This window comes from Euwallacea fornicatus, chromosome 28 (genome assembly GCF_040115645.1).
Source record: "Euwallacea fornicatus isolate EFF26 chromosome 28, ASM4011564v1, whole genome shotgun sequence".
Classification (NCBI taxonomy): domain Eukaryota; kingdom Metazoa; phylum Arthropoda; class Insecta; order Coleoptera; family Curculionidae; genus Euwallacea; species Euwallacea fornicatus.
The window spans coordinates 1167224-1188787 of record NC_089568.1 but is presented as its reverse complement, the minus strand read 5'-3'; the positions used below and the strand labels follow the sequence as shown (position 1 = coordinate 1188787).

The 21564-nt window shown below is 36.1% G+C and overlaps 1 protein-coding gene across 2 annotated transcripts in view; it reads right to left on the bottom strand.

Moving 5' to 3' along the window:
* The window catches only part of E23 (Early gene at 23), a 158119-nt gene that overhangs the window by 90768 nt on the left and 45787 nt on the right, over nt 1-21564 (bottom strand). The window contains exon 1 of one of the 2 annotated variants that reach the window (XM_066297457.1): nt 13738-13810. The exons of the other annotated variant lie outside the window; for it this stretch is intronic. Coding sequence (XP_066153554.1) covers nt 13738-13769 — 32 coding nt within the window. The 5' untranslated portion in view covers nt 13770-13810. Of the gene's footprint in view, nt 1-13737; nt 13811-21564 lie in introns of those variants that run through there. 2 annotated transcript variants of the gene reach the window in all.

The following is a 21564-nucleotide window of genomic DNA, read 5'->3' as shown; positions in this document are numbered from 1 at the left end:
CGAAATAATCGATCAAATGAAACATTTCCAATAAAAAAATAATTTAAAACCAAATGTAAGGAAATTGGCATTGTCAGAAGTTACCGGACCGATTGCCCAATCCAAAAGCACACAAACACAGAGTTAAGACTTGATTTATTACATAATAACCTTCACTTATTACCAAGTGCACTGCAACGCCCAGATATGCACCCTATCGAACATTCGTCGGATGAAGTTAAAAAAAGACTACCCCATCATTTCTAAGAACAATTTAACTAAGTGTATCTCGAAGTCCTCGGATTCTACTAATGTCTAAGTAATGCAAAATTGAATTCGTTCAATGCCACAACGTCTACAAGCGACAAATGACGCTAAGGGGGGCACCACCGAAAATTAAAATATTAAAAATCCATTTACTTTCAGTTCGTTTGAGCATTTCTGTGGGATAAACATTATCAATTGTACAGAAAAATTATAATTTAAATTGGGTGCATCTAATCACTTGAAACATTGTTTTAGTCTTATTTAAGGAAAACTAATGTAGTTTTACAGTCCCTCAAAAAAGTATTCATACAGCCGGAAAAAAATTCTGTAAACCGTAACTTTTGACTGATTTTGTTCAAATTTTGTATAATGAAAATTCAAACCGAAACTCAATTTGCATAATTGAGTAACTTTTAGAGTGCTTTCCAGCGTTTAAAAAAAACTCCGTTTTGAAAACTTCTTGTGCGGTGGAAATTTTTCAATGTGGTTTTAACATTCTTGTAGAGGGGATTTTTCTTCATATATCCTGAAAATCTGATCAAAATCGAACCGTAAATAAGGGAGTTGCAGCTCTTTAAAGTCGTAAAAAATGTCAAAGTTTCGTCATTTTGCGCGAAAATCGTCACTTTTTGGCGTTTTTGAAAGACTGCAACTCCCTTATTTGCGGTTCGATTTTGATCAAATTTTCAGGATATATGAAGAAAAATCCCCTCTACAAGAATGTTAAAACTACATTGAAAAAGTTCCACCGCACAAGAAGTTTTCAAAACGGAGTTTTTTTTAAACGCTGGAAAGCACTCTAAAAGTTACTCAATTACGCAAATTGAGTTTCGGTTTGAATTTTCATTATACAAAATTTGAACAAAATCAGTCAAAAGTTACGGTTTACAGAATTTTTTTCCGGCTGTATGAATACTTTTTTGAGTGACTGTATATGTATAAAATAGCTCATCTAATATCTTATGAGGTAAAGAACAACGAAGCATTTTATATTAAAAATTAAATAAGGTTTGAATTCTTCTGTGATTCAGAGTGTATGCTTCAGTATTTAACATTTTGAATTGAAAACCAGAGACCCAGGAAAAAGCGTCTATAACTTTATTAGTAAAATTTTTTTTCTCTATTGTTCTGTGATTTGCTACTCCATCGCTCCATGTCCTTTATGAGTTCTATCAATGTGATATTCCCTATTTCCCGTCTCCTGCGAGTTCTTTAATATTCTTTTTGAGTAGCCCATAATTTAAAGACCCCAATTTCCAATCTTTCAGGAAGAAACTGTGAAACGTTTCGGCTTCCTGCTTTACTTTTAACCAATTTTTGAGTAATTAATAGGAAGTAACCAATTTATCACGAATATAAACAAGAATAACGTAAAAGGGAAGGAAGAATACGTCTAGTCTGAAGTCTTTTATAATACACCAATACTTATAAAAGCATTTTAGGAAATATCCTGAATGGACCCGTTTTATGGACAATATTCCTCATTTGACGCAAAATGCAATTTGCATACTAGATAGAAGTGCGAAAGATCTTGATCCTCTCGAACAATTTATTCCTGCAGCACTCAACAAGACAGGCAAGATCCGGATATAAATGGAAAAAGTGATAAGCTATTAACAATAGCTTCTCCATGAGTACTCTCCCATGTTTCCCAACTTCCCTCGCAGTCATCAGTTAAAGCTAGTATTTATGGCAATACATCTTAACACATTTCCAAAATTGGGTGTACCAGTCTTAACTCGCCCATCTCCGCCAGGGATACAAAGAAGTGTTTTTTGGCACGCACATCATGATCTTCACCAACAGTACTCCACAAAAGTTTGGAAGCATTGATAGGAAGTAGTTAAGTTGTGAGAAACGTATATTAGGGGGCTCATTCGAATGCAATTGAGATTGTATTCGGTGTCATCAGGGGCTGTACTATTTTTTCCTATATTCTTGTTTTCCATTAGTTTGTTTATATTGCGAAAAATGACTATAAATAATTTTTTTCCTAAAGAAGAAAAACACATAAGTTTAGAAACATGGACAAAACAGAATTGCTGTACTGTTGCTTGATAAAGAATTTACTAGCGAAATATCTGTTGTTAAGGCCCTTTCGATATCTTGCCATCATGCCTAAAACAAAATCATCATTTTGTGATTCGAAAAGGAAAATAGTTGATGCCTATAAACGAGGTAAAAATTCAATAATTTGAACATGCATCGGGGAACAGTATAAAAAATTATATAAAAATATAAAGGAAGAGGTACCGTAAAACCAGCGTTAAAATCTGGGAGCCCACGTAGAACTTCGGCGATAACTGACCACTTATTTAATAAAACGAATTTCCCAAAAAAATCTAAAAAAAAAACTGCGAAGCAAATCCACGACGAACTTGCAAACGGGGATTTAGTAAAAGACACTTCTACTGAAACGGTCAGGTGTAGATTAGTGATGGCTGGGTTGTTTGGACGGCGTCCCGTGAAGAAACCACCCATTTCCCCAAACAATTTCGAGAAGCGAATCGCATTTGCACGCCACCATTTATCGTGGACAAGTCAAAAATGGAACACCATATTATTCAGTGAGAGTTCTTACCCTTTGGCACCGATGGAATTCAATTCGTAAGGCGTCCTGTAGAAGAAATTTGACTCTAACTACCAACTACCAACAGTTAAACACGGTGTCGGTGGGATAATGGTGTGGGGATGCTTTTCAAAATCAGCTCCAGGTGTCAATGGTTAGAATTACAGGTGTAATGAATCGGTACGTGTATGTGGCCGTACTATCCAACCGTATGTTACCCTTTGCCGAGGAAATATGCCGTTGATGTGGACATACCAACAAGATACCGATCCTAACCATACGGCTCGAACGGTCAACGTAATGGAATGGCCGGCGTAGTCACCTGATCTGAAACCCATTGAGAACTTGTGGGATGAACTTGATAGGGAGATCAGGTCCCGCAACATCACGAATTAAGACGACCTATTTGACGCTATTAAATTAGAGTGGGAAAAATGATCACCAGAAACATCTGCGAGATATATCGACACCCTCGCGAATCGATCGATTCTCTAACGAATCGATGTCGACTTGTACTGCAAAACAAAGGATTTTCTATAAGATACTAACCCAAATGCTTGTTGCCAAACTTATGTGGTTGCAATTTATGACTCGGTTTGCTAATAGATCTATTACTTCTCCACTGTGCATCTCATTTCAAAGCAATTATTATTATTATTGACAGAGGACAGATCCGATTTAACGTTTATCAAAAATTTTCAATGCCGATCAAAAACCAATTACGCCCAGTTTTTGTATATTTCTCTTGCAAGTTGCACAAACTTTTGCGGAGTCCTGTATGTACCTTCCGACGATGTTTTCATTTATTTATTATTTTCGAACTTGTAACGATGCCGGCAGCTTTAGCGGACAACTTAACGGTGAAACGTGAGAAACTTTTCGAATTCTCTGGAATAATCTCGAGGTGGTTTGTGGGTTAGATAAATGCGGCGGCGTCAAGTATGAAGAACTCAAGCTGACTAATGAGACTTTGGAGGGTATAATTAAGCATTTTCCTCTTCTCGGATGACGAGAAACGAACCCGAGGACCTAAGCGCCACTCGACCATTTAAACCTTCACGCTAAAATGCCACGACCAACAATCGTATACTATTGCCAATGCACCGCTTTTTCCTTATTTATCTACATAATTTCATAATTCATTGAGTCGATTAAACGGACTACGAATACAAATAGATCAGCGAGGTCAATGCACACTTATTCAACAGCACGTTTTTGTTTTTAAGCCAAAAAAATGCATAAAAATACGAGGTGCCTGCCGAAAATTGACCCACATTGCCCGGATTGCCGTTCGGGGGGTTGTCGACCTCGAAAGCGACTACGAACAAAACACTGTCGAATTTCGGGCATCCGTGTTGTTGCTCGATCGTTTTGTCATAGCCTACCTGATCAGATTTATAATACATTTTTTTCGGTTTTTATTGTCTAAATTACTCGTGTGTTTCTGTAGTGTTGAAATGTCGAAATTTGACCTTAAAGTAGTTCAGTCGAAATCGTTTGTCAGAGGTGCCCATTTGATGCAACAACCGCCAATTTATTCCGGTTTTTCACCCAATAATGCCTCTAAATGGACGATACAGAGATGCTCTCCAGTCAAAATACCGTAGTCGAGTCGTTTTGGAGATACACAAAGTGCAAACGCGTAACGTAACAAGTGCCGCAATGCCGTTACGCGATTTGCCAAATTCTGGGTCCGCTCATTCGCAACGTGGCCACAGTGTACACGTGCCTTCGTTTTCATAATGTTGCTCTTTGCACACAATATCAGTGCTCACGGATGTGTCTCCAGTTTGCTTTTTATTTGCAGAGCTGTGAGCCACGAAACCGTAATATCTTTAAACAATAAGATAGACAAACAACGTTATACAGGGTGGCCCTAAATATTACGTATACGCGGAACGCGGTGACTCTTCAGCTTATTTCGTTATTAAAAATTCGCGTGCACATTGGTCCGCAAACGTCTACAGGGTGTTTAAATTGCAAAATTAAAAGCGAACATCGTCGATGAGTCACGAAATCGAATATCAGATGCATTTGAAACCGTAAGGAATACTCCGGGGACATCCGAAAGAGTACGGGCATCAATGAGAAGAACGGCAGATGCGTGTGGAAAGGTTGAAGACGGCCACTTTCGACAGTTTCTGTAACGTGGCTTCCTGGTTAACGCTAGTACTATCGTTATTTGGGTTCTCATTTGGGATCATCCCGCCTCTATTTTTCTCAACCCTCAAAACTCTTTAAAATAGAGAATTGCCTAAAGCAAATAACTGCGCACGCGCGATACATTTCAATTTCATCTGGCGACTTGCAGAAAAACGTTTTTTCACTTTTTCCGCAATAGCCGAGACAGATACGAAAAATATTGCAAGAGATGAAAAAATTTCCAAGCAAAATAAATGCCGTTTTGTATTTTAGGATCTACCAGCGGCGCACTGCGGAAAAATTCAGGGGAAGAAAAGGGGACGTGACCCCTGAAAAACTATTACCCCGCAGATTGTCAAAGCCATTTGGCGCGCCCAATGATGTGAGTCGTACAGCGTAAACTATTACATATTCCCGAAATTATGGGCCTAATTTAGATGAATTTTTAGCCATGAAATAAGTTAGGGAATTCCCCCCTACCGCATACACGTGATGTTTAAGAACACTCTGCATGCGCAGACATATGTGCATATACAGGGTGTCCCTGAACGTTCTCGCTAAACTTCAGGAAATAGTTCTGCACATCAAATACTACTAAAGTAGGATACAAAATTTCGGAAAGCTCAGTCGCCTATGAGGAAATTTTATTTTTTGATTTTTAAAGATTTATCTTGTTTTGTAAACGAACCGCGCCCGTGCCCGCATAGCTGCAACAAAAATTCCAATAGTTCCATTGGAAAGTCACTTAAATTTCCTATTTTAAACAATCATTTTGAGTTCATCTTGCTTGCATTTTGCTGAATTCTCAGCAGCCTGAACACAAAAATTCTTTATTTCTTTCTTTTTGTTAAATTTTCAACTGTCTATCGGTCCAAAAATTCTCCATCTTATATCATTTCACACTTCGTGAAAAACATCTATAATTAAATGCTTTTCTACCGTGGCACCGTTTCTTGAGTCTATCTTACTTTTAAAAATGAGGAACGTCTTACTTACTGAAAACAATTCGCTCAGAGATAAGCTGTATTTGAAAGACTGAAAAATATTTTTAACAAAACCCTGTAAGGTATAAATATTACTCTGCATTCTTTCTCTGTTAGCGCAAACCTGACCTACGCCTCTGAAGAATGGTCCAGATGACGTCCTGACCTCCCCTCTCCTCTCACCTATTCGGACAAAACCTCCTCGTATTCTTTGTTCAAGTTCTTCAACAATGTCCATATTATCTTTGTACTGAAATCTTTCTCTCGTAACTCTCAATTTTTTTGGTACTTTTAATCTTATTCAACCCCATGAATCGACCGGAATCATACACTTACCGATCACCTCATATTTGTCCTATGCAGCTCCAGAGCCTTCTTTCTAAATGGGTTCATAAGAGGCTCCTACTCCACTAGTATCCTCCTAAAGGACGTTAGTGGGAGAGGTTGTCCATTAACCTTGCCGGAGCTGATGGAAGTTTCGGCGGAATCTCGCAAACAGATATTAATTGAGGTTCCTTGGACGAGGGTTCTGTTCTCATTAGAGAAAGTTGTTTATGTGTCCGACCAGACCGGTGCTCGTTTCCATGGTCTGGGTGGAGGCCAATTACTCCTTAATGCAGACCATCGTACTCGGATAAATTTTATAGAGGTTAATTCCTCACGTACCAGCCGATAATGACAAGTATTACACATTGGTGAATGATAGACAACTCATCGTTGTTAAATGACTGGGATTCACCGTTTGGAGGTGCGCTTAACGTAATTGGTTAGAAAAGGTTGTTTGAGGCGGATCCTACTTCTTTAAAGCCCCAAAGTGTAAATACACCTCGGATGTTAATCGAATCACTTGGAAAGATATTTTTAGGTAAACGTTGTTGAAGGAATTCAAGGTGAAACTCAGCAATGACTACACTCACTAACAAGCTGATACATCTGCGCTATAGTGGTGTAGATTCTGTCTGCAAATACCCTGTAGCTAATAAATTAAAACAGTAAGTTCTTTTTATGGTCGACAAGATATTGTGACCAGAAAAAGTTCATCGAACGTCATTTTCTTAAGTAATCTAAAGTTTCTAGGAGCAAACAGTCCGAATGAAAGTTTTCCTCGCATTTTCCAAAAGCGCACGGTTTAAATGAGTTTTAAGGAGTACATTTTAATCTCAGACTTTATAAGTTGAAAAAAAAACACCTGCAGCTAATCTTTGACTAACAAAGACCTTTGGAAAGGTTTTAACCTAAAATTAGAGCCTTCCCTAAAGTGGTGCCATTTTAAGGCGCCTTTTCTTATAGTGTATTAACTGAAAAGAGGTATACCGAAATCTCCTTGGAATACTTTAACAACATATAAGCAGGCAAATCAATTTTCTACTACATGTAACGATAACAAACATGGCTTTTTTTAGAAAATTAGTTCGTTGAAAGTTTCAAGAGGAAACTGAACAGTTAAAATTAACCATACGAGCTTGAACTAACCTTCCAATCCAAAAATAGTCAAAGGTTTTGAAATCGTCAGAGGAAATCTCAGGAAATGCAGATATAGAGAATTCGAAATTAGTTTTGAATATTCCATAGTCAAAATTAGAATACAGTTGAGGTTTTTGAACTCTTAAAACAAACTCTGGACAGTAAAGTCTATTCCAGCAAACGCGCACTCACCATAAAATTCTGTGACAAAATATGAAGTTTCTGCTGCCCAACAAGAGGAAACTTATGGCAAATGAAAACGTTACATAAGAAATCTACTTTGACCTGATTTTTCTAAGGTTAAAGTTGTAGAAAATACCAGGAAGAGGCTTTGAATGAAGACACCCAAGCTGGAGCAGACCTTAATTATCTTAAGTTATGATAATTAAGAGCTTTCAGGAAGATATCCTGGACGATGAACTGACCAATCCTGATTTACCTCAGTAAGCGCAGTGAATTTTCTGTAGAAAACTTAAAATGAAAAAACTCACGAATGAGAAAATTTTCCAAGCAAACTTGGATTCCACATTGGTATACTGAACATATTTGTGACTACGCACGCGCAACAAGTCCCTATTGGTGTACTGAGCATATTTCAACGATGGTGGCTTGGCCCGAAGGCTCCTTTCAGTGCCTATTTCCAATTTTGAAGGTCACTTTAGACTTAAATGGATCCTTAACGATGCAACAAGTGACTAGAAGAAGAGGAACAAAGGAGTAAAAGGAGGCTTAGGCAAGGTATAAAGACACGTCCTGAAACAGTGCGGCTTTATTAAATTCCATAAATTAATTTAATTTAAGTTGAAACGGAAGCGTAAACACCGAATTTCCCGAGCAGACCGACGGGAAACGTGTTGGCGCGGGCGTATTTTCATTTTCCTCACGCGCCAGAGCCCGACCTAGCCCAATCGGCCCGCCATTTACCATGCAAGAGGCGCTCGGGGTGAAGCACCGGTGGGGCCAACGGCCCCACTACGGCTGCATATGGAGGAAATGCCCCCGGAATGGGATATTCTAAGGGTGATGCACTCCCAGGACAAGGATACCGTTTGCTGAAATCTGCATGCTAATCTTTTCTATGAACATGAACAATACGAAGTTGCGACATGGAATGGGTGGAAAATTTTAAGCTCTAGCTTTAATATTGAATTTCAAACAATGGCCTGTATGTTTTCATTATAATAATGGTCAACGCACGGTAGTAGATTTCGCACATCTTTCGCTTAGAGGACAAAAACCGGTTTATACGTTTTACCACTACTTCCATAAATAACTCTATGGTTGTATTAATAACTACGTGTTACAGGGATCCACATATTAGCTAGTCAGATAACGTCAAACTACAAAGTACTATTTGTTTGTGTACATCATTAACCGCAAGGTTATGATATTTTTGATAGGTATGTTATTTATTGCTGCTCTCCTCAACGACCACAATATGCAAAGTTCTTGTCCTCACAATATCGCCGCTGATTTTCCTCATTAATTATGTTGCGTTAGTTTTTCACTTTCCCATTACGTTTGTCCTCGCCCTCCCATTTAGTCAACATGCACACTAAAATTCGGTCTATCTTTGTTCCATGTACATATTTTCAATTTTTGTTCATGTATACCAGTCAAACAGACCAAATGTAAAGGTGTCAGTTTCTGCGCCTTTTCACGTTGCCAATTTCACGAGACAACTATAAGTATTTCAAAAATTGTCAGAAAAATTACGGATTTAAATTATGTAAATATTCCTAACAGCGGTGTAGTAAATCGAGAATCAAGTCGTTTTGCATACCATACACTTGAAAACCAGACTCACAAATTCAAATGGTGGGTAAACATTTGAATTTGAAAGTGGGCTCTAGCACTAAATGGAACGTCATTTCCTGTCAAAATACCGTTGTCCGAATACCTCTCTTATTTATCAAACTTTGCCAAAATTAGAAAAAGGCATTTATGTATTTAACAAGTTAAGAAAAACGACATCGTTTATCTCGCGTCCTTTGCGGGATATCGCTACTCGCGTTCCGCATAAATTCAATCATTAAATTCTATGTTTTTTCTAACTGGTTTAATAAATAGTAATTTCTCTTGAATTCTGAATTTATACATAAACAATAACGTCGTGAGATTTTAAAATTGCCGAGCCATGTAGAAAGACCTGAAGGCTGCATACCTTAGATTTCTGATTAGCAACAAAACATAAAGGGACTGTAATAGAGTATTTTACAATATTTTTTTTGAAAAATATTTCAAAGCAAGATGGACCTTTCCGGGCAGACAGGAACAACCGGAAAGGAGATTTTAAAATATCTTAGACGAACGACGTGAAAGTGAGTTCTAGAATGCGTGTGTTACCTAGGCCTACCATTAAGAAGTGAGAGTGTTTTTTTAGTTTTATGAGGAACTAAGAGAAGTTTGCAGATGAGAGTTCGGAGTGACTAGAAGCGCGCAGTGTAGGTGATATTCTCGAAAATTCTACGTACACAATACAGGATAGTAGTGAATTCAAGAATTTCACTTTACCTTAAGACAGTATAGCTTACAAAGGATAGGAAAAGAGGCTGCGCACGAGCGTAAAGTTCGTAAACCACGCACGAGCGTAAAGCGAGCATAAAGTTCGTAAACCACGCACGAGCGTAAAGCGAACGTAAAGTTCGTAAACCACGCACGAGCGTAAAGCGAACGTAAAGTTCGTAAAGCACGCGCGAGCGTAAAGTTCCTAAACCACGCACGAGCGTCAAGTCGACGTAAAGTTCGTAGAATACGCCGAAGGCAGCGTCGCAGGTAAACAAACAAAATGAATTGAGCTAGCACTAAACACTACGTTAGAAATTGCCCGCTGAGGCTCAAAATCAGCAAAGGTCGGGTCTAAAAAAATATCGTACGTCACGCAATGGAAAACGTGATTAGCGAAGCTCGCTACGCTTCCTAGACGAGCCCTTTTCCAGTCTTGGAACGTAAATATAACCAACGGAGACTTGACGACTTTATTTATTGCTGGATTATGTAGGTAGAAGCAGGAAAGGAATTAAACTTAGGAGACTTTTTTCTGTGAAAAAGAACTTGAAATGGGAAATGTTTAATTGGAAAATCAATAATTTGATGCTTTCTGGACTAGGCATTCTGAAATTTTAGGTGATTATCACAACCTTTTCCTCGATATTTCCTTACAGATGTTTTTAATTGAAAATTTCTAGGAGAGACATCTCACAAATGAACTCGTTGCGCACCAAAAGCTACTAAAGCACACACGAACCATTAGGATTTCTAAAGTGTTAAAGTTTCGAGATATAATTTTAGATGTGCCGAATGTTTTTAATTTCTAAGGAAATTCCACAAAAGCACAATACCGAAGTTATTAGGATACCCAGTTCAGCAATTATTCCTCCTCTTCCATTAATCAAGCTTATAATGTTATCTTTGTATGTTGAAGGACCTCGGTTGGGACTGATTTCAACCGAGTCATGGATTGATTTATCCTTTACTTGACGATAGATTATCGCAGCTGATATTAAAGACTTAAGCCAAACTTAATGTTTTCCACTACTTTACCATAATTTAACGGTGAGTTTAAGTATTTTTGAAACTCCTTGTGAAGAAATGAGGCTAGTTCCAGATAGCATTACTTGCGTGCCAAACACTTTTAGACTTGTAGTTATGACCTCCTCCAAAATATGAAAATAAACATGGCGAAAAAATAAATAAAGATCTAAGATTGAAATTCAAACAAATCGAACTCAAGCCCGCCATGCACGGTTCGTTAAACTCATTATCTTTTTAAATCTAATCTAGGCTAAATAGCCGCAATAAAAACAAAGTTGCGGATGCATACTAAAAAGGCAATTTGCTTTTGTAAAAAGCAATGAAAACAAGGCAATAAACTAAAGGTTTAGCTACCGCAGAATCTGAAGATTAGCTACAAAAGGAAAAAAATTGTCTCTTCAGATGAGATTTTTTAATAAATCGGAGGCCTGAATGTGTAAATGACTCGACCGCATTCAGTAAAGACCACATTGCAACCAGCAACAAAAGAGATGACGAACGATTATGCTTTTTGAGGTTTATGGTAATGGAGCTAAATGGTGGATTTATGAAAATGTTTGTTAAACAAGGAAATGCTGTTAATGCTACTGTATTTACCAATTGCGGAAATACATCTGCACGCAAATTGGAAGATACGGGTTTGGGCGAGATCATTACGGCAAATTTGCCTTAAAAACTGTGTTATCAAATATAAAAAACAAGTAAAAGTAACGATCAAAGTCCCATTTTTTTTATAATAACAATGCTTTAAACGATACAAGTAACCTTGAAAATAAATTTATCGTCGGTGATGATGAAAACGTACATCACATCTCCAGATAAAGTGACAATAATTGTCTGGGAAATTGGTGATGATTCAAATTTATCCGTATCACGAGATTCACACAAAAAAAATTCGTTGAAAGTCATGGAAATGTCCTTGGAAAAACAAGAAGTCTTTAACCTATTATAATAGTGGCATCGAACATTCAATGCACACGCATTTGCAGTGGTCATTGTTTTATTTGAATGCGTCACGCATGACCATCGAGCACTTTTTTAATCTGTCGCTAAGGATGCATTCTTATGCGTTCCTTCTGTGATTAGATGATGGTTTTCTTAGAAAAATTAGCCAGATATCCTGTCGATAGTAAACAACAGAACGAAGAGTTGCGAGGCTACAATAGATCTTCTACAACTCTTGGAGAAACGGTAACGGGCCCAAAATTTCCTCGGGCCAACGCACAACATCATAGAGGAATGGACTAAAGAGAGATGGCAGAGAAATTAAAGTAAAACGATTTTGAAAAAGATAACTTTTTTAGCAAACGTAATTTTAGATGTCCAACTGGGGAGACTTATAATTACTTGAGTTGGAGAGCTGCGAAAAAAGCGAAACTCTAAAGACCTACAGGAAAGTTTCCATAAATTTCATGGAAGTATCAACACATGAATGAAGAAAGCGCTCATTTGAACGCCGCGATCTGGATACAAACCGAAATAGGAACTAATGAAGGCGGACAAAAAACTAAAACCAAACAAAAAGAAAAAGCACAGTTAGTTTCTGAGAAATTACTAAAACTGGAGAACGACTTAATTAAGTCGCGTTAAAACTCTTTAATTTTAAGTAAATTACGTTGGAGTGTTGTTTTAAACAGGTTTCAAAGCAGTTTCCTTTCCAAGTATAAAACATTGAACACCTTCGTGGCAAATGAGACTTTTAACAGCTTAAATTAACTAGTAGAACTTGCCTGAGTTAATAAAAGCAAATGGACTCTTAATTTGAAAATTTCGAAATGGATTTTTAAAAGGTTTCGATTTCAAACTAGTTTAGGCACAATATCGCAGAAAATTGGAGATTCATACTTTCGGCCTTCTGAAGCTGGAAGTCTTATTGACGCTAATAAGTTTCGCTTCGAAATCACTTTTCGAATTTCTGTTTAATTTTAGAAAGTTTTATTCGCCATTGAAAAAGCACAAATAAATTTTTAACTTCCAAAAAACTTAGTTCCGTTTTAAGTACGTATTTGAACTTTCGTAATTACACTAACATGCAAATCTCGGTTTGGAAGAAATGCAGAAACTTTTCAGTAGATTTATGTATGCAGATTTAAGTTAATTAGTCTCTGGTCTGCGGTAAGTAGCAATGTAACAATAATAACTTGTTATGGTATATAACTTGAAATGAAAAAAATTGCGGCGCGTGTCCGCTTTAGAAAATGAGTTATGCGCAAAAAAGCAGAGAATAAAAGGTTCCAGAAATGAGTAAATAAAGCTTGTATCAATTTAACGGCTACCTAGGCAACGAGTTAGGAAACACGGTTTTACCTAACGAGTGCGGGACGAGCGCCACGAGCTACCGCAATATCATTTAATTATGCCGAGCTAACCTCATACTCTTTTCTTTTTGTGATTATGAGTTGGTTGCTTTACATGCCTCTCAGGCACAATCGCTAAGCTTCCGAACGAAATGTACGAACACCAACAGATGGAGACGAGAACCGGTGAAAAGCGCAACACTGACAATTTAGAAGAAGTTTATTCTCAGATTTGCCCAATGATATAGAGATCTATTTTACCGATTAAAAGTTTCCGATACAGGTTATTGCGATTCATAAAAAAGCTACCGACGCCGGCAGGTTATCTAAAATATGATAAACGAATCTGACGACGGTATTATCACGAGTGTGCTTCCACGATTTCTCACTCCTAATGCGGGATTCGTAAGAAAATAAAAAAACGAAAAACGATCTTTAATTGAAAGAGGAAAATTGAAAAATTATACTTGAAAAACAAACAAAATAAGAGTAGACTACATACCTCTTGTAATAAATCAAAGAAGACTTCTCCATTTTACCTGGGGTTAAATAACGAGCTGCGAAGCGACGTGACCCGCGACTGTTCAAAGAAATAAAAGAACAAGAAATAAGAAAAAAATTAACAAAGGAATCGGTAAGCATTTTCATCCTGATAAAATTATTTAGCAAAGGACTTATTTTTGTGTGCAAAGCTTAACAGGTGCGAATATACGCATGATCATTCTATAAATAATAAACCTAAAAGGTGAACAACCTAAGCGTTATCAGCCTCAAATTCGGACGTTAAATCAATAGACAAACCTTATCAGAGACATTCATGTGCCATTGTACAAATTATATTTTGGCAGCTTTTTTTTTTTTTTTTATTATTATTAAATGGAAAAGTTTCTCTCACGAATAATTCTCGAACAAGTGCGATAAGAAGTTCTAGGAGCGAGGGAGATTATGTATAGTAGATGACATCAGCAAATTGGCATGCATGATCGATACGCGAAATTCGATTCGAAAAAAAGAGGTTAAGGGTAAGGTTAAATGCGTTTATCAAGTGAATCGCAACTCGCAAATTAATAAACACTCGAAATCAAATTAATGAAGTTGAAAATGTCGAGGAGTGCGTTGAACTGGACGTTAGTTTTTATAGGTCGTTTACCCCAATTCACAATATCACAGAGATACGAGCAAAATGCGTAATCTTCAACAGTAAATGCCTCCTTTACTCCGATAAAAACTACATTGTTTGGACGAAATATAATTTTGTTTAATGAGGATTTCGATCGGCATGGTAACTAAGAAAAATGTTCAGAGAGATAACGTCACAACTTTTTCGCGAAGCTCGAGCTTTGACCTTCAAATTATTCAAATTAAACGTTCCCCTTTATTGATAAAACTATCTAAGTTCTAGCGACTGATAAATTACAATAAACAATTGTTTCTTGGTAATTTTCCGACTTTTTGTGCGATTTTTGGGAATCTGTGCCCGACACAACCGTCGAGTCAAAAAAAAAAAAAAAAAAAAAACTTCACATCTTGCCCGTTTGCGAAGCAAATACGTCCACGTTCACAACTTGATTAATTATTCGGTGTGTGAAGCAAATTTAAATGAAACTGAGAATTGATTCTGTATGCCGATTAATCGATAATACATTCATTTGAAAATTTAAAATTCGCCATTCGATAGCGTGAAATATGTGATTAATTTTTATTAATTATCAATTAATGTGAGCGTTAAAAACCTCAGGAAAGTTACCGAAACCTAAATTGATTAAATTAAGAGATATAAGTACAGTGGCTCACAGTCAAAATGGTTGATGCCTAAATTTTCCAATTTTGCTACGATAATTTATTTTTTATAATATAAGTCTAATAGCACATAAAAGCTGCATAAAAAACTGTTCCCTGGGATGTGAAATAGTAATATATTACACTAAACTGGATTTTTAAAATGCATTTTTTCATAATAGCACATCACGACAAAAAAGATGCATGAAGAGGATACAGGTAAAAAATATGTTTACTAATAACATTCCAATGTTTCTCGTTGGTAGCAAGTTGCATTTAGTACGATTTATATTCTGCAGCAGTTTACATATGTACAGTGGCGGCCAAAAGTTTGGAAACTTTTTTAATTTTGAATTATTTCAAAATTTTTAAGGGCAATTTTTTTTTCTGAATATTGATAAGCATAAATTCACGTTCTTAAATACCAGTAAGAAAAAAATTGTTAATGGTTCTAAAGAACGTTGTTATTGAATATTTGCAGTTTGTCGACGGACAAGAGTTTGGAAACTGCATTCAAAAACTGAGTATTATTCGATCATATTGAGTTAATATCGCAAATTATTTTCGATCAGTGTAGCAATATGCCTAAAACTAAATGTTTTTCGAGCGATTCGAAAATAAAATAGTGGAGTTACATGTAAGTGGTCAGCGATTAATCGACATTTCAAGAAATTTACAAGTACCAAAAGGCAGTGTTCCCAAGATTTTGAAGAGGTATCGCAACGACAATACCACTGCTAATAAGAGTAGAAGTGGAAGACCTAAAAAGCTAACAGCAAAAGCAGAAGCAATCATCAAAAAGTTATCAAATGGAAATCCTAGATTGACCGCTGTCGATATTAATAAAGAATTATCCACAAAATATAACATCGTAGTGTCAGTAACAACTGTAAAAAGAACTCTAAATAATCTAGGATTATTTGGACGAAGAGCTGCAAAGAAACCACTTACATATATCCAACAAAAATCGTAAAGCTCATTTACAGTTTGCAAAAGACCATTTAGTCGCAAAATTGGGTTCTGTCTTGTCCAGTGAGGAAAGTAAATTCCAACTCTTCGGAAGTGATGGAATACTGTATGTTCGACGACCAGCAAGGAAGAGATTTGAAAAAAAAATCAAATACCTACCGTTAAACATGGTAGCGGTAATGTCCTAGTTTGGGGTTCTTTTCTTCAGCTGGAGTGGGCCCTCTAGTGGCTACTGATACCATTATGGACCGGTTTAAATATAAATAAATATTGGAAAATCATATTCTTCCATTTGCGGAATGGGAAACGCCCCTACAATGGATCTTTCAACACGACAATGATCCAAAACATGCTTCGCGTTTGGTGAAAAATTGGTTAGAAGAAAAATTTGTGCATGTTTTAAAGTGACCTTCTCAATCACCTGACCTTAACCCAATTGAACACCTTTGGCATGAATTGGCGAAGAGAATTCGTAATTCTGACATATTTAATAGTGCAAAATTATTTGCAATTCTTCAAAGGGAATGAAAAGCAATTCCTGTAAGTGTTTGTCAAAAGCTTGTAGAATCAATGCATAAACGACGCTTAGCTGTGATTAAAGCCCAAGGATATGCCACAAAATATTGATATTTTTTATTTTTAAAATGATTATTACTTGGTGTTTTAGTTTTTAGAAAATTATTTCCAAACTTTTGTCATTCAAGAATAATACTTTTCTTTGTAATTATAATTAGACTAAAAGATTTGTTTACTTTTGTATAAATACTTGATCTTTATTTAAAAATATTACATTTTTAAAATATAAAAAAAAGAAGCGATGACGTTTTTATTAAATACTTAATTTTTAAAAAAAGTTTCCAAACTTTTGTTCGCTACTGTATGTGCACGTTAAAAGTGCAATGGGTCGCCACACATCCATTGAGATAAGAGAGGCAGTAATTTTCAACTTTCAAAAAGGCACAAGTCAAGGAAAAATTGAGGAAATTCTTAATTTGAGCTCTTGGACAGTTCAACACATAATAGAACGATATAAAAAGGAGGGTCATATTATCAGCAAACCTCGTAAAAGCAGCTGAAAAATTTTTAATCAACACGATAAGCGATGGATTTATAGAAAGATGAGAGAAAACCCCAAGCTAAGTGCACCAAAATTGACTGATTTGGTGGAGAAATACTTAAATAAGAAAGTATGTGTTGGAACAGTACGAAGATGTTTACGTGCCAAAGGTCTTCATGGCAGAATTGCTAGGAAAAAGCTATACATTAGCCCGAAAAATAAGAAGTCGAGGTTACAGTTTGCTAGAAAGTATTTAAAACAGTACTTAGAATTTTCGAAAACTGTTATTTTCACTGACGAAAGTAAATATAACTTGTTTGGCAGTGACGGAAGAATAAATGTTTAGAGAAAATCAAATGAAGAGTTAAACAACATTTAAAAAACACCGTAAAGCACGAAGGAGGGAACGTGATGGTTTGGGAATGTGTAGCTGCCTCTGGAGTCGGGAACTTACATATCATCGAAGGAAATACGGACAGATGTATGTATTTAGATATATTGAAAACAAATCTTGAAGCTAGTGCCGAAAAATTGGAGTTAAGTGGTCATTTTAAATTCTATCAAGACAATGACCCTAAGCATTCCGCAAAAATTGTGAAGGAATGGTTACTTATCATTGTCCATCAGTTATTAAAACTCCTGCTCAATCACCAGACTTGAACATAATTGAAAATGTCTGGAAGAAACTCGACGTAGAAGTTAGAAAACATCTTATTTCCAACAAACATGACTTGGAGAGAGCTCTATCAGAAGAATGGGCCAAACTAGATCCAGATTTTTTAAAGAAATTAGTTGAACCAATTCCTAATCGTTTGAAAGAAGTAATTAAAGCAAAAGGTGGAGCTACTCGATATTAGTTCGTAATAGAAATTATGTTCATGAATATTTCTCTTTATGCATCATTTTGATTTTGATCATAATTTAATTACGTTTGCAGCGCCACCGCACAAGTTAGAACAATTCTTTATGTGACTAGTTAATCTTATATTAATTAAAAATAAAATAATGTAATAAAACAGAAATAAATGTTTCTATTAAAAAAAATTAAAACGAAATCATCAGTAAAAATTAGCTGCATCATATTGACCGTGAGCCACTGTAGTTTGGGTGAAGCTTCGTAAAGACATTTGGAACACACACACCGAACAGGAATAGTTACTCACGTGCAGAAGGGTGGAGGAAGGTTCCGCCCATTGCCGAAATATGAGGTTATTCGGTCAAGGGCGTAATCTTTCCGTCCATATAACGCACAGGGCGATCCAGGTAAGATGACCCATTGTCTTATCTCAAAAACGTAAGGTTCAGAAAAATGTTTAATGTACCACTTATTCCGTTTTTCATAGATTTCTATTTTGTGATATTTTCCAAGGTACAGAGTCGTCAAGAAAACCGGGTCGAGACAAAAAAACATTTTTTAAAGTGCACTACCCTATATTTTGCAATGGATACTAATACTGCTTCTAACTATAAGTAATTTTTGTCATTGCAAAATGCGAACAATTTTAGCGGCATTTGCATTAATTTAATATAAAATAATGATCGAAGGGAAAATAAGCTTTTCAAAACTCTCAATTAATTCACCTAGCATTAATTGCATCGTTTACAACACTCGTCCAGTTAAAAGCAAAAAGTCTTTCTGCTAATGTAAATTTTTAGTTTTCGAGAAATTTTATACAACGTGTGAGAAAAATATAGAAATTTTTAATATTTCGAGTATCTCAAACTCAATGTTTTAATAGAGCACCCTGTATTTTTTTGAACACGGATTTTTCTCATGATTCACCGTCATTGACATACACCAATATGTATGTGAATTTGTTATGAATTTTAAAAGCTCATTTTTCCTTCAATCTTTGTTTTAATTTGAATTAACGCGAGTACTGCTAAAATTGTTCATATCTTAGAAAAATAAAGAAAATACCTATAATCACATACAGAATCAGGATCCCTAACAAAATATGGGATATTCTATTTTAAAAATGACTTTTTGTCAAGCCGCAGTTTTCCACATTACCGGGTAACTTCAAAAATACTAAAAAATAAAAGTTGAAAGAAAACCTGAATAGCTTTTACGGTAAACTCTTTTTCTAAAGCTTACAGTTTTTGAGATAAGTTAATGGACCATCCTACGTAAACCACCCTTAACAGCCTTCGAGGCACAAATAATTTTTTTTGTTTTTCTAGATGCAAGTAAATAATATTATACCTGATTATTTAACTAAAGGCGGTTAATAAAATTAACAGGCGTTATTTTTTCTTTACGGCCCGTTGCCAAGAGCGACGGGCGTTATTTTAAATTTACAGCCCATTGCTGCGAGTTACGGGCCGTAAAAATACTACAACGGTCGCTGCTCATAAACTCATTGTTTGAGCCACGGACACTAAAATTTAAATAAGAAGTTGCGACCCATTTGTCTAAAATTTGTTCGTAGATCCCAAAACGTTCCTGAATGTTCAGAGGGGAAGGCACCAAAGAGATTACGAGCAGTTCGTCCAACGGAGAAGAAAGAAGATACACTTCTCGTTCTCGGCCGTCCGAAATGATCCTGTATATTTTCTCGCAAATTTTAACGTATGCAAAAAAAGTTAAATACCAAAGTTTCTTTGCTTAACCGAATCTTTTTTTGTTGTAATGCATATACACGGTGGTTCAATTCAAAAATCAAGTGAAAAAACCACTTGAATAAAATTTCTCAGTATTGATATGGATCAGAAACTTATATGGTCTGATCACGTGGACAGCGTTCTTGCTATGTTCAGTGCATGTATGTATACATATTTGATACACAACATTATACGGTCTCAATGATGTCCTCAAGCTGGTATATATTTCGGATTTTTTCCATCGATGATGAGCTACGGAACAATTCACTGGGAATCCGCTGCGTCATCTAGGATCTAATTTCATAGGAGCATGTGAGAAAAAAAATGAAATTTTTGAGGACGTTCATTGGTAAAAACAAATCGATTGGTGACGTAAGTTTCTTTATCATTTTCACATGTTCTTATCGAATTAGGGCCACGGTCATATTTCCACTATCTAGAGAAGAGCGATCCGGGTTGTTTGATGAGTGAGAGTTGCCTCCACTCCTGCGTGGCGTTACCCCGTTCAACATTTATTTTTTTGTTGAATTACTCACGTGAGAACAATCACAAGACAGAGAAAATTTGTTGGCAATCCGAACTCACATCTCAGCGTTGGATAAAATGATCAGAGGTGCATATGTGTATATAGTTTAAATTCTTCAAGCATCCACGAATGTTTTGACCACTCGGACAGCGCAAAGCTATTTAAAACTAAAATTAAGCGATTTTTGATTTGAAACTCGTATTATTCCGCAGTAACTGTTTAATGTCTTCTGCATTGTGGTGTTGATATCTGCATAATTTCTTTAAGTATCTGTCCTTAACACTGTATTTCATATATCATTAATTTAAATTAGGTTTTGTTTTGATGTGCTCAAAATAACATAGATATAGGGACACGTAGGCCGGGTTATTCCAACTACCTACATAATGTTAATTTGTAATCACAAGCCGAATTTTAATTTCAGTAGTATAGCAAAACACGTTTAATCTACATTTCCAAAAGTGATTTTTAATACAAGTTTGCCAGTCGTAATCGTAATCACATCTCTAGAATTCGGCCTTGAGACGTTTGCAACTTTCCACTTTTAGGACTGAAAATTACGTTATTTACCCAAGACCCCCCCCCCCCAGTGTTCATAGTAATTTCAAGGAAATGTATGCAACCGATTTAAGTTTCCTTAATGAACCTTCGCCAAGAATTCATGTTGAATATAAAATTAATGGAAACGGATAGTGTTGCAGTATGTACGAAGGAATTGAGTTCAAATTGTCTAATTTTTTGTAATGTCACGTAAAACATTCTGTTCTTCTCGACTTTTACTATTATTATTTTGGATTTTTTTTACAGAAATTCATCAACTTTAATTTTAGAGAGAGCGTAAAAAGAAATTTTAATGTGACACCAATTCCCCACCGCGTTTTTACCAGGGATAAAGTGATACCTACTGGAACTCCTTCCGTGGTTCTATAGAACAATTACACTTTCATTTGAAGCTGCATCATCAAGTCCATATTTTATAACCCTACCGAACTGGCATTATGCGAAATACGCCTTTCCAAAAATAATTACATTGGTCATTACTTCATCACATTTGGTCGAAGACCTCAATACTTGCACTGAGTGTTAAAATTTCCCCACAATCTGAGTGAATTTCAAAAGAACACCATGAAGATTGCATATAAAGTTTAATAGTTGTTTATTCTACAAGGCAAAAAAGTAACAAAGTTAATACTACAGCGATATTCATACCCGAGCCGACGACGAGGCTATGAAATCGCCTGAGGCAGTAGATTTGCGTTTTTGCTGAGTAAAACGCACAATTTTTTTCTCGCATTGGTACCGACCGATCTGTTTCTCTTTGATTGACAAAAAAAGTAATTGAGAAAAAAAGCAATTAACGATACAAAATGGGTTATTACTTTACGGCCTAGGCA